Below are 13,463 nucleotides of genomic sequence, written 5' to 3' on the forward strand. Positions count from 1 at the left end.
AACGCGTAACTATAAAAATTGATGATAAATCAAAGTTCTTCGAGGGTTTTCGATTCGTGATATTTAGACCGGAACCTGAAGATCGAGAAAAGTTTTTGCTGCGTTCTACGGATACCTCTCGGAGACTCGGACACTTCTTTCGCCCCGCACTTGGCGTCATTGCCGTTTATATAAGAACCCCCGCTTGAGATACCCGTACTATACATACATAAACGCCATTGACCCCTCCCTCAGATTGCGATATCTCCCATTGCCATTCCCTATTCCAACCATGTCTCCCCCCACTACCGCAAGGCAATGGATCGTCGCCAAAAAGCCCACCGGCCAAGTCCACCTCTCCGGCCCTGACGCCACCTTCGCCCTCGAACCCACCCCCCTCCCCGCCCTCTCTCCCAACCAACTCCTCCTCCAACCCCTTTACCTCTCCAACGACCCCGCCCAACGCCCATGGATCCAAGCCGGCACGGACCCCGAGCGCGCCTACACCCCGCCCGCCAAGCAAGGCCAGCCCATGCGCGCCTTCGGCGTCATTGCCAAGGTCGTCACCTCCACCAGCGGGAACTTCGCCGAGGGGGATCTCGTCTCCGGGATGTTAGAATGGACGGAATACACCGTCGTCGACGCGACGTCCGTCCAGAAACTGCCTGAGGTCGCCGGCATCCCCACCACCGCGTTCCTCGGCGCCCTCGGCGGCACCGGGTTGACCGCCTACTTCGGCCTCTTGGAAGTCGGGCACTGCAAGGCCTCCGACGTGGTCGTGGTCAGCGGCGCTGCGGGCGCCACGGGGCAGATGGTCGTGCAGATCGCGAAGAAGATGATTGGGTGCAAGAAGGTGGTCGGCATCGCCGGGTCGGCTGAGAAGTGCAAGACGGTGGAGAGCCTCGGCGCGGACGTTTGTGTGAATTATAAAGACGCGGACTTCGACAGCCAGCTGAAGAAAGCGACGGACGAGTTCGCGGACCTATATTTCGATAACGTGGGCGGGAAGATCTTGGACGCGATGTTGACGCGAGTGAAGCGCGAGGGACGCATCGTCGCGTGCGGCGCCATCTCGGCGTACAACGACCAGAGCGCGGGCGCGATTCACAACTGGTTCGAGATCATCTCGAACCGGATCGCGGTGAAGGGGTTCATCGTCACGGATCATCTGGCGCGGGCGGCGATCGCGCGGGAGGAGCTGGTGGCCGCGTTCAAGGCGGGGAAGATTCAGATCTCGGGGGATCAGGAAACCGTGGTAGACACCAAGTTTGAGGATATTCCGAAGACGTGGGTGATGCTCTTCGCGGGTGGGAATACGGGGAAGCTCGTAACGAAGATTGTTTGAGCGCTTGGTTGCTCCTCGGGCATGCGTAGATGAACATGGTCTCGAGATACCAATGACGAGTTTTCGGCGACCGAGGAAGCATATATACCTATAAAAGCAATGACACCCATACGATGACACACTCTGCAATGAACTGAGCAAAGTGAGCTGAGTGTCAAGACATTATTCAATAAAGCCATCGGATTGGTCCACAACAGCGGCTGAGTATCCCTTGGATGGTAGTATTTACAGGTAAACATGAAGGGTACCTGTGCCCATAATTTGAGTGCTGGTTCGTATTTGACAGCAAATATATTGGAAATAGTCCCCAGAGTGACTGAAAAATAATAAATCGCTTGAATAAAGTCAAACGCGGAGAGTTCGACGGCCAATATTGCAGAATAAATAAAAAACCTTCATCCGGGTATATCAACCGACGACGACAAGCTCGCTAATATAGATTACATCCGCTGAAGGTCCCACTGTCTCATATATAAAACGTATATAGATCGGCTGGGATAACCAGCAAAACCGGAATGTGTACAGGAAATCAGGAATTTTAGTCCTCCGTCCACTGCGGAACCCATTCCATGCCGGGATAGCTCACCCCCCTCATAACCGGCTCATCGTCCTCGCTGTCTTCACGCAGAGGCTGCGAATCAGCCGCAGACGCGCCCGTCACGGCCGCCGCACCTCCGACGGCGACAGCACCAGCAGCGCTGACACCTGCTGTGGTGCTTAGTGCAGCACTGTTTCCTTTGGCAGGATCTTGGAAAACATGTGGCGGGCCTGGCGGAAAGTCTTTCGGTGGCGGAGGCGGCGGGGACATGGAGATGGCGAGGGGGTTGATAGGCGACATTGAGGTTGCTGTGCTGGGCGACATTGGGAGGGGAATGCGATGAGGTTTAACGTTCGTGTTGAGACTCGGTGGCTGGGGTGGGGTCCTTTCCGGCTCCGGGGGAGATGAGTACTGCTGTGGCGCTGGAGGGGGTTGCGGTGAGTAGGATGAATGGGGTGGTTGCGTGGTGTGCGGGGAAGAATGTGCGTGAGATAGAGAGCGGGGGAGGTTATGCTGCGCGGGTTGCTGGGGAAGAACGAAGCCATGAGGTTGTTGTGGTAGGGACTGAGTACGTTGAAGGATTTGCTGAGGTTGTGGTGGAGCTTGCGATGGAGGCGAGGGGGTTTGCTGGAAGCTCATAGGAGGTGGAGGCTGTGATGAAGCTTGCGATTGAGGCGAAGGGGGTTGCTGGTAGCTCGCAGCAGGTGGAGGCTGCCCATATGAACGCTGCTGTACCTGTTGCTGTTGCTGCTGCATCAGGCGTTGTTGCTGAATGAAGACCTGCTGCTGTTGATATTGCTGGTATTGTTGATACTGCTGATGCTGCTGCATCTGCGTCAACTGAGCCAACTGCGCCGGCGTATACGTCTGAGGAGGGAAATGCCCCTGATCGCTAACGCGGCGGTACCGCATCGCCGCCATTCGTGCAGCAATCATTTCCTGACTGGGTCGACGGTTATGCGACATTTCGTCTTCCGACTCTTCAACGCTGGAGGGGAGGCTGATGTTCCACGGTCGCTCCTGGTGCTGCCCTGGAGTCTCGTTGATGCTTCCCATGCGGATATATGGAGGCATTGCAGCATTCGACCAGCGTTGATTTCCAGGCGCTGGGCCTTGTCGGGGATCCATGGGTGGCATACCCCCTTGTGCAGGCGATCCGTTAGCGTTATAGAAGAAAGGCCCACCGGACGGCGTTCTTGGGCCAAGGCTAGCGCGTGAGTCGGGAGAGATGGATGACACCGATTGTGGACCGTACGGCACAGCACCAGGCCCATATCCAGGCGGAACAGGAGGACTATTGCGAATTGGTGCAGGACCTGCATATGGAAGGTGCTGCTGGGTGTTTGACGTCAAGGACTGGGTCCTTTCTGCAACCGGTTGCTGTTGACCAGTCGGATCAACCCTACCTAAACCTTGATCTGGACTCCACGTTGGTGGAGCGTAGTACCCCCCTAGAGGGGGAGGCATTCCCGGATCCTCGAGAATCGGTGGAGGCATCGAATGTGGAAGAGACATTGTTCGATTCGAACTTGAAGATTGGCCCCGTTGAGGATTGGATTGGTAGCTTCGCATGTCTTGATATGCAGGACCCGGGCCTATGATGGCCGGACCACCTTTCTTGGTCATCTTTGACTCTGACCTGCCAAAGAAACTTCCCAGGGCAGAGAACCTTTTCTTCTTCGGAGGATCGGGCCCCAGGCTACTAGAAGATCTCTGCAGCTTCTTGCCAGACTTGGCATCGGTCGGCTTGGGCTTTTCAACGGGCGGTGGAATCCCTCCTATGATCTGTTGACTGATCGTACGAGTCGGAGAATCACCGGCCTGTCCTTGCGTGCTATCCGCCTTGCTGAGCACAGAATCTGCATCAACGCTCAAGGGTCGATTATTGAACGGATTGATTATTCCCGACTTCCGGAGCTTCTTCTGCGCTTCCTCCTCCTGTCCATCGTCACTCGTAATAGTTGACTGATATGAAGGCTGCCGATTTGATGGTGGAGATACCAGTTCTGGATTGATGCGCTGTGGAGTTACCGGCTGTGGTGGAGCAGCAGGTGGTGTCTTGAGTGCGCTCTTAGACTTGAAAAGTTGACCACCGAAACGGGATTTCTGGACTAGAGGCTCGGATTTCGAGGGCGCTGGCGGACCGACGCCAGGAAGCCGATACTCAGAGGAGTGCTGTCTCGGATCAATAGTCGGCGGAGAGAACGTTTGTCGACGAATGTCTTCCGGCGATCTCTGAGCAGGCAGTTGTAGGTTAGGCGGATTGACACCGTGATTCGGTCGCCCTTGCACCGGTTTTCCATGTGCTTGACCAGCTGGCGGTATGGTTTCTCCCATGTCTCGACCAGCAGGCGGCGTTAAAATTGGAATGGTGCTGATCTGAGGCCCTTGTGGTGATTGATGCTGCTTTGGCGGCGATGTAGCCAAATTGGGCCCATGCTGGCTTGATCGCTTGGGAGAAGTAAACGATGGTTTTGGCGGCTCATGCTTCGGAGGTGAATGTTCAGAGACCGAGTCTGATATGGCTTGAAGACCATGCCGTGGAGACACCGTAATCACGTCTTGCGGGACGCCTCCTGTCCTAGGCAGATGTACGAATGACATTGGCCGTTCTCGACTCGGTGCAGGAGGATGGTAGTCCCTTTCCATGAAACTTGTGCGCACAGGGCTGACAGGGGGTTCAGAGCCCGACACGTCGCGTGGATGGTCGTCATCTGGATGAATCGTCGAAACATTTGGCGTCGGCTTCATACCGGAACCATCCAGTTCACCAGCACCAGATATGTTGACAGCAGGATCGAGTCTTGGGATCTGCGCGTCGCCGGCCGCTGCTGTTGGAGTGGGCTCTGATGGAATGGACGGACCTGCAGCTCCTGTTCTAACCTGCTTACTGAAAACCGAAGGAGACCCTTTGACTTCTTGCCATTTCTGCTCGGAACGCGGCTCAGAACTTGCTCCAACCGTCGGCGCAGGCTCGTTATGTCGGCTTCCCTGATACTGCTCCGTTTTCTCGATTTCTATAGTCTTCTCGATATCAGAATCCTCTGCACCAGTAGACTCATTGTCCGAAGGTTGCAATTCCCGGTGCTTCTCGATGGAAGGCCACGAGATAGCGTCACTCGAGGTATCCTTCTCCCAGCTTGCGGCAGTTGATGCTCGCGAAATTCTGCGACGATCGGGCGAATCATCTTTCGTTGCCCCTCCCGCGCTTTGCACCTGAGACTCATATAATATAGTTGCCCGTGGAGTCACCAGGTCATCTTCCAACATCGGAGAAGCCGAGGCGACGACGATTTGCTCTACCGGGCCTCCGTCTGGTTGTGAGCTACTGACAGCTTGCGCTTCCTTGCTTGGGAATGATGGACCTGTAGGAGTAACGGTATCCGACCCGTCGATCGGTACCGCCGCTTCCACGTTGGTTCCAGAGCCATCAGTGGTTATCTCATTTAGCAATTTCTGTTGCTTCTTGTCTTCTTCCAATTTCTCTTGTTCCCTCTCTTCGTCTGCTTCTCGCTGCACCTTTCGTAACTGCTCAACATCAATGCCCTCGAAAATGTACCCTTGAGAATGCCTCACAACACTCTCAAGTAGTAGTTTTTGTCTCACATTATCCAGACTCCCCGCCTCCTGGTCCGGTGCCTCGCTTGCGCTATCACCAGTCGTATCCCTCATCCGCGAAGGTGACATATCGCCATCGTTGGTTGGCATATCTGCTCCATGACTCTCTCGCTTGAACGTTGATCGTGCTGGGCTTGGCAGGACTCCCAATTGATGAATTCCCTCAACTTCCGTTATCTTCGGAGGTGGCATTAACGTGTCGAAGCCATGGTCACCCTGACCTCCAAATGGAGCAACAGTGTGTGGATTTCCCGTGGGAGTCTTCGGCGGCTCATCCCATAATGCGACGTCTGACACCTTTGGTGCCGCCGCGCCGGAAACTGTCATGGCCATGGTGGACTGTCGACGAGATGGCGGAACCGCTTCTGATGTTGAGGATGACTGCTGAGGTGGCTGGCCACTGTGATTATTAGGATATGCCACTTGAGGGCCTTGCTTCGTCGGATCCAGGGCAGGTTGATGGTGCATTAAGCTTCCTTGTTGCCACTGTGGGATCTGAAATTGCACTGCGGTGCCAAAGGCTTGAGTGTCTTGCTGTTGGGGAATAGCAGGACCATGTAACTGCTGAGGGCCGGGAGGACCCGATGTCGTAGGGAACGGCATAGGCTGTTGGCTGGCGAGGTTGAAGTTCTGCGACAGCGGTTGCGTGCCTTGAATATGAGGTAGCTGGGGAGCATCTGTCGACTCTAAAGCCATGCTGCTCGGTCTGCTGGATCTGCTCCCGATGCTTATGATACTGGAAGCTGTGGACCGGCCTCGACGGAACATGTTCCCTATATCCCATTTACCGCTCCGTCTCTTAATCTCTTTACTATCAGCTAGCGAGCGAGACTGGGACTGCGGTCGAGAACCGGATTCGGAGGGTTGGATCGATGATCGACGGCGGTTTCTGATAGAGCCTAAGACGTTGGACTGGGACGATGAGGCGGATTCAGTGGGGATAGTGGGGAGTGGGGGTGGAGGCATGGTATAGGGCTGGGTAGAAACACGATGGTAAGCTGCGGGGATAGGCTGCGGAGGGTATTGGAATGGTGGAGGAGATGGAGGGCGTTGTTGGGGTGCGCTCGGTTGGCTGTGAGACAGTTGGGAAGAAGCAGATTGAGCGTGGGGCGCTGGCGTCTGGGGTGCAGGGGAAGTTGGGCTAGGGTCCAACCGTTGAGGCAACTTGTTGGACTGGTCCGCGGGATTGGCAATGGAAGTACCATTCCCCAATGCTGGGGGGGCTGGAGACGCATTAGCGAGGGGAGAATGGCCGGGTGCCTGGCCACTTTGCCCGCTATGGAGCGACCATGTGGATGGCGTGCCTAAATAAGAGGCATCTCCGGCAACAGAAGAACGAGGGGAAGAGGTCTAAGCATATATGGTTAACGATACCCTGGTCCGATTGAGACTCACTGGTCACAGTTTGTCGAGAATAAGTAGGCAACGAGACAGAGAAATTAGCTGGGAGAATATTGGAATACAATAAGCGAAAGATGTAATATTAGACGGTATCTGCACACCGCCGTTAAGAAACTGTACCCCCACATTCATATCCGCCTTCGAATACTCTGAGACATGACCTTGCCCGAAAGCATCGTGAAAACATCTTCTGCGCTACAATCCATAAGAGACTCGGAGAAGAAGAGAGGTTGTGTATGTTTCAGCATCCACCTTTTCGACTCGACTGTATGAGCAGCAAACCGGTTGCTGCTGTCGAGGTATCGTTCATCACCTCACTAAGAACGAATCAGAACCCCCTATAGATAGAAGAAAGGGAGAATCCATGAGAGATAGAGAGCTCAAGTGAAATGTAAAAGCAGTTGCATGGGTAGTCGGATGATAAAATGGTTAACCGACCTTGTCTCCGCCATGTTTGAACCGGTTCTTCGACTTCGCGAGCAAGCCCTTTGCTCCCGTGGTAGCCTTCCCGCCCAAAATTCCAGCCTTGCCACCCAAAATGCCAGCACTGTGCAACAGGTCTTTCCCAATCTGTTGCCCCTTGCCTTCCGATTGTCCAGCCCCATCCCCGCCCGTCGGGGACGAGGAGGCGAGATTGCTGGATACTCGGCGGCTGGCGGAAAAGCTAGGACCTGGCGTCTGACCGCTTGTACTACCCCCGCCTGTCAGGGCGCCGAGACCGAATCTTGACAATGAAGGACTGCTCTTATGACCTCGTTCTACGCCAGGCGGGGTAGGGAGTGTATGCCCGGCCATCGGCCCTGACTGATTAGCCTGGGATTGCCAGACTGAGCTGGCCAAACTTTGATGCTCCGGATAAGTTGCGACGGTCTCGTCAAGCCAGGACCCGATTCCCGTGTCGGTAGACGCGAATTGCTCGCGAGTATTGCTGTACGCCTGGATTCGGTCTGGCGTGGACTTGATTGCCAAGATTTCACGGAACGTTGGGGGCGCCTTCGCAGGTGCACTGTCGCGGTTCGCGGATGGTTGAGGTAGCGCACCTCCCACGGAGGTTGGCGTTGGGATATCATCCGCGTTCTTCTCAGAGGGATGCGGGGTAGAACCATGAGGCGCAGGCAAGATTTCTTTGTCGTTGTCGCTGTCCTTTTCGATGTTTGACTGGACACTAACGAGATGTAGGCCATCATCGCTCTTCATCGGAGAGACAGTGCGACTTGGATCGCCAGCTTCCTTGCCCAGGCTGGTGTCGCTTGCCGACAAGTTGCTGGGGTGAGATCCACTCATAGCGCTCAAGGGGCTTAGGGGCTCGCGTTCGTGTACGGGAGTCTGTGAAGCTCCTGGCGGAAGGCTGACTTCCACGGATGGGGGCTCGCGGTCAGACGGTGCAATGAATGCGCTCTTCGGCGTAGGTTGAATCGAGTCTAGGCTATCAAATGGAGTGGAAGCGCCTATTTGAACAGGCGTCTCTCCAGTCCGTTCTTGGAGTATACCCGATGCTTGAGCTTGTGGCATGGTAGGTTGGCTGGGCGCTGACGATACCGTTTGCGTAGGTTTCGAATCCGTATCAGGCGAGAAAGGTGGTGGGGTGAGCCCAAGGTCAGCAACGTTATCAAATGACTGCTCCCAGCTAAATCGTTTTTTCAGAAGCGGGGGGTTGGACACTGCAGGCTCGTCCTTCACAGGAACTGCTGGAGGCAGTGCCTCCTGACTTGGAACATTGACACCAAGGCCATGAGGCTCAGGCGGCTTTGACTCAATGCTCGGACCAGTTGCCCAGTAGCTGTCATACTCGCTAGGAAGCACGGAACTGTCCCTGTTGGTGTCATGAGCTGGACCTGCTGCAGAAGGATCGAGATGCGTCGGAACGGCAGCAGGCTGGCCAGGAGAATAGTGAGACTCTGCATGGGAATCAAAAGAACTGAGCCGCCGCTCAATCTCATCGGTCAACTGGTCACTCATGTTTCGGACATCCTTCGGTGAGCCTGTATCTTTCTCCGGAACAGATGGCGGCTTCTCATCGTCGCCATTGTTCGAATGTTTGCTGAGACCAAGTGCGCCTACGACGCCAGCCCCAAGGGCAGATCCGGCCGTGGCAAGAGTTGAAACCGGATCTTCAGTGAGCTTGATCTTTTTCCGCTCTTTCTCTTCCTCCTGAATGAATTTGTAGGCATCATCCGAGAGACTTAAACCGCCGGTTGATGTAGTATGCTCTTCCACTGGACCCTCCCTGACAACTGCGTCAATGGCCGAAGGGTCTGAGCTTAGGTTATCCCGACTTCCAGTCCTGCTGCTGGACTGGTTCGTTGTATAGCTCATCCAGGCCCCTGGAACGCGTGGACGTGCAGTTTCTTCGGATGCTTGTTGCACTTCCGGTTGAGTTTGAGTAGGCTCAGGTCTGCTTGGTGGTCGACTCGGTGGCCTACTGTCTGGCCGCTCCCATGAATCGATGCTGCTGACTGATCCCCGTTTCTCGTACTGCACGGCAAGATCTCTCACGCGACTCTTCGTTGGACTTCCAGCTCGACTGCTCGACTGGGAGTCCTTGACCGGACTGACCGATCTGCTACGAGGACCTGAACCGAGAGGTAGGATAGATGGAACTGGTGCAGGAAGTGGTTTGTCGAGATCAGTTGCGCGGTGTGGTTGTTTGGAAACATCTTGGGGTTCCACGGGCGACGTGGTATCCAATTCAGCCTCACTTGGCTTAAAAAGCTCTTTCTGTGGTGCTAACGCGGGAGAACGGGCAGGTGAATTGTTTGGACTTGGGGTATTCAAATCTCTTCTATAGCCCGGAACAAATTCAGCACTGGCGTGCCTTGAGTGACTCGGGGTATTGACCGGACTCGGTTTTCTGGGTAGAGTGAATTGGGCAGCTTTGGGAGTCTCTAGGCTTTCATGGCGTTGATGTAGAGGCAACACTTGTGGCTCTTCCCGTCCGTCCTCTGGAATTGTCGGGTGCTTGGAAGTAGGATGGTAAGTATCCAGGGATGCAGGGAGCTTGCTAGTGATCGGAGAAATCTCAGACGTGCTGACAGTATTGCTTCGAGACACGTCGGTATCAGTATCAACGGCGGATTGAGGTTCTGCGGCAGTGAACGCAGTGTCAACTGCTGATCGGAACCCTAGGGAAGGCGTGTGCTCGAGCGGCTTCGCTGCCTGATTAGAGATAGGCTGGTCAGATTGTGGGTTTGGAGGCAAGGCAGACTGCGCTGATCGAGAATCAACTGGTGACCCTTCTTTCCATCCACTGTTGGACCAAAATTCATCACTGAAATTCGACTGCGGTTGCTCCCATTGAGGGAGTGCATATGGGTCCGGATTTGATGAGGTAGTCCCGGATGTAGGGGGAATAGTGGCCGAGATCTGGATTCCGGTAGGCTGTTCACGTAGGGTATTGGCGTCATACTCTGGGAGATATTCGCTCTTACGCTCCTCGACCCTTTCCAACGCTGGAGTTCCACGGCGGTTCTGGCTTTCGCTTCTGTCCCTTGGCCTTGGCTCCACTTTCATAGTTTCGCTGACCGTTCCTAGACTGGGTCGCCTTCCGGGACTTCGACCAAGGCTCTCGAAACTCGTCCGTTCCTTTGGACCCTTTCCGCTGGGTGCAGGTGACGCAGCGTCTTCGCCAGATCTACCACCAACGGAATCAATACTTGGACGCTCTGAATCCATACTGGCCCGCTCCTTTGCTCGTTCTTCTTCCATCCGCTTGTAGATGTCGGATGGACGGATAAATGGAAGAGGTTTTGCAGGATTACTCGGCGATGTAGCCTGTTGACTTGAATGAGTAGGTGGCGCCTGTGACGAGCCTTGCTCGCTCTGTGGTGCAGGAAACGGCCCAGGAGCTTGTGGTGCCGGGGAGTCCTGTTGGCTTTTGCTCACGCTACTCCTCCTTGGAGGGAAACGCGCCTGACCAGGCGAGTCGACTGCGCTCGGGGGCATTGATGGTGATGGAGAGGGGCGTAGAGGTTGAACCATAGCTGAGGGAGAGAAGTCTCTTCGATGTTCAGGGTTCACCGATGAAGGTGCATCACTGACAACTGAATGAGCAAGCGACGCTGATCGAGACTCAGCTTTAGCGCTGTTCCGCGAATCCGCAGGCCCGTATGCGGCCGGACTAGAAGTTATCGTGTCCAGTTGTAGAGGTGGTTGACCAGGTCCTAGGTGTCGCGGAGGATTCGCACCCTGGGGAAGCTGTGGAAAGCCCTGTTGATTTGGAACTGGCGCGGGATAACTACCCGTGGAGAACTTCCGCTGTTCCTCACCGGCATCAAATGAACGCTTCCGGGCAGGTCCAGGAGGCCCTTGATGACCCTCGTAAGGACCCTCTGGGTTTGTGAAACTGCGCGTTTGGCCCTGGCCTGGATTGAGACCTTGGCCTTGCTGTCTCAAACCTGTTGGAACGGCTGGTATTGCATTTTGTGCAGCCTGACTTGCGCCATATTCATCGACCTCATCATAATCACCCCAGTCATCCCCATCATATGAGTATGACTTTGCTTCCACCCATCGTTTCGTCTTCGCACGATTAACGTTGGTTTTGAATGACGGAGGTTGCCCGGAAGGGAATGGATTTGGCCGCCGTTGATCACTTTCCTAAAGTTAGCAATTCAATTCATCAGAATATCTCACAGCAGGATGCAACTCACAGTGGGGACTTGGTGGTAGATTCCTCGGCGAACTCGTATGGACGTGACATTGTCAACTAAAGAGACGCGGAGGAGGATTCTGCACCACCTCTTCGCGAAGTGAAACGCTCCACTCGCGATGCTATAAAAGTCCGCTCGACAAATGTAACTAAACTTGTCAAAAGTGACCTCCAAGCATTTCAGTGTACGGAAGAGCGTAGAGAGCCCGCGTCGATCAAGGAGACACTGGCTTCTGCACGACAACCCACAAAACTCCACTGAACCCTGAACCCGATACGATGAGAAAAGGACGCAGGACAGCGCTAAGAAGGGACAGGTACAAAAAGAAGGGGATTCGGGTAATGAACGGAGGAGCGGTTGATACGGGAAGAGATCATGTAATGTGACTTGACACGACTTGGTGTCTTGGTCCTTGGGCATTGCGAATGCCGAATCCGTGCAGTTGGTTTCTTCGACGTGGAACTGGACCCACGTGACGGGACCCACGTGACCCAATGAAAGGGACACGCGTTCGCCACACACATGCAAGGATGATCCCAGCAGTACAGTTGTGGCTGTGTACACTTTTCACGTGACACCAGTTTGCGATCTTGAAACATCACAGGTGTCCCGGTTCATCGACAGTTCATTTCCAGTCCAACTTCACGAGCAGACAACCTTAATACCACGATTTAAATCCCAGAATCCTTCATCAGACATTACAGAGTAAAAAAATCTGTGAACCGGTTTATCCCACATCTTTCTATATCGAACGACAGCCACTCGCCATATCCTGCGCTATCCGCGCATACACTCTCCTGATATCCCTTTCTCCTCCCTACCTATCTACCATCTAAAGCCCCCCAAACACACCGATCATGGCCGTCTCAATACAAGATCGCACCACTGAATTCCAGTCGATCGTCCAGCAAGCCCAACGACGAACCGCATCTTCCAAAGTCTCCGCGCAACGCCAAAATCTCCTGTCCTCAACATCACCAAATGGCACCGCCCCATCTCCCCAGAAACAACGTTCCGAGTTCGCGAGACGAGCCGCGGAGATCGGTCGTGGTATCTCAGGTACTATGGCGAAACTTGAACGATTGGCGCAATTAGCCAAACGAAAGACCCTATTCGACGACCGACCCTTGGAGATCAACGAACTCACGTTTATAATCAAACAAGATCTCGCCGGCTTAACACAACGGATAGGCGAATTACAGGCCTTATCCGTGCAACAACATCCACGCGCTAGAAACGCGCGAGACCAGGAAGGCGAACATAACGACGCGGTAGTCCAGCTCCTGAAAGGGCGGGTGCAAGATGTCGGAAGCAATTTCAAGGAAGTCCTAGAACTGCGGACGAAGAACATCCAAGCGTCGCGATCACGGACCGAAAACTTCATTTCGTCCGTCGGCACCCACTCGAACCCTTCAAATCTCGACCCCAGCCGAACAGACTCCCCGCTATACCAGACCCCTGCACGGGGCCGCTCACCAGCCAAAACAGGTCGACTGGGCGGCGCGGACGTGCTTAGCATCGACCCGGACGACTCTCACAGCGCGTTGGCGAGAGGACACTCGGAGACGCAGTTGATGCTGATGGAGGAAGCGGCACCACAGAACGAATATATCCAGCAACGAGGGCAGGCCATCGACATGATTGAGCGGACGATTCAGGAGCTGGGCAGTGTGTTTGCGCAGCTCAGCCAGCTCGTATCCGAGCAAGGCGAGCAGATTGAGAGAATCGATGCCAACACAGAAGATGTTGTGGATAATGTTCAGGGCGCGCAACGAGAGCTGCTGAAGTACTGGAACCGTGTGAGCGGTAATCGGTGGTTAGTGGCGAAGATGTTTGGTATTCTGATGATCTGTAAGTTCCTCGGATCCGTTTCGATATTAACTTCCGCTGATCATCTCTAGTTTTCCTGCTATGGGTACTGGTATCCGGCTAG

At 54.6% G+C, this 13,463-nt stretch overlaps 4 protein-coding genes across 4 annotated transcripts; 2 read left to right on the plus strand and 2 right to left on the minus strand.

Moving 5' to 3' along the window:
* The first annotated feature begins 153 nt into the window (after positions 1-153).
* P152DRAFT_456916 (NAD(P)-binding protein) lies at positions 154-1,543 on the plus strand. Its single transcript, XM_033679119.1, has one exon. It carries the CDS (start codon positions 272-274, stop codon positions 1,322-1,324), a length of 1,053 nt encoding a protein of 350 aa, XP_033536280.1. The 5' UTR covers positions 154-271; the 3' UTR covers positions 1,325-1,543.
* A 50-nt stretch (positions 1,544-1,593) lies between these two features.
* Positions 1,594-6,878, minus strand: P152DRAFT_282650 (uncharacterized protein). Its single transcript, XM_033674935.1, has one exon. It carries the CDS (start codon positions 6,444-6,446, stop codon positions 1,863-1,865), a length of 4,584 nt encoding a protein of 1,527 aa, XP_033536281.1. The 5' UTR covers positions 6,447-6,878; the 3' UTR covers positions 1,594-1,862.
* A 432-nt stretch (positions 6,879-7,310) lies between these two features.
* Positions 7,311-11,580, minus strand: P152DRAFT_472391 (uncharacterized protein; the record flags this gene model as incomplete). The annotated part of the gene is made up of 2 exons (XM_033681151.1): positions 7,311-11,472; positions 11,531-11,580. The coding sequence occupies 2 exons, from the start codon at positions 11,578-11,580 to the stop codon at positions 7,311-7,313; spliced, it is 4,212 nt and encodes a 1,403-aa protein (XP_033536282.1).
* Positions 11,581-12,387: 807 nt separating this feature from the next.
* On the plus strand, positions 12,388-13,463 carry P152DRAFT_447984 (putative ER-golgi SNARE complex subunit; the record flags this gene model as incomplete). Its single annotated transcript, XM_033678022.1, has 2 exons — positions 12,388-13,381; positions 13,432-13,463. 2 exons carry the CDS (start codon positions 12,388-12,390, stop codon positions 13,461-13,463), a joined length of 1,026 nt encoding a protein of 341 aa, XP_033536283.1.

The sequence above is a fragment of the Eremomyces bilateralis genome (genome assembly GCF_010015585.1).
Source record: "Eremomyces bilateralis CBS 781.70 unplaced genomic scaffold P152scaffold_5, whole genome shotgun sequence".
Classification (NCBI taxonomy): Eukaryota; Fungi; Ascomycota; class Dothideomycetes; order Eremomycetales; family Eremomycetaceae; genus Eremomyces; species Eremomyces bilateralis.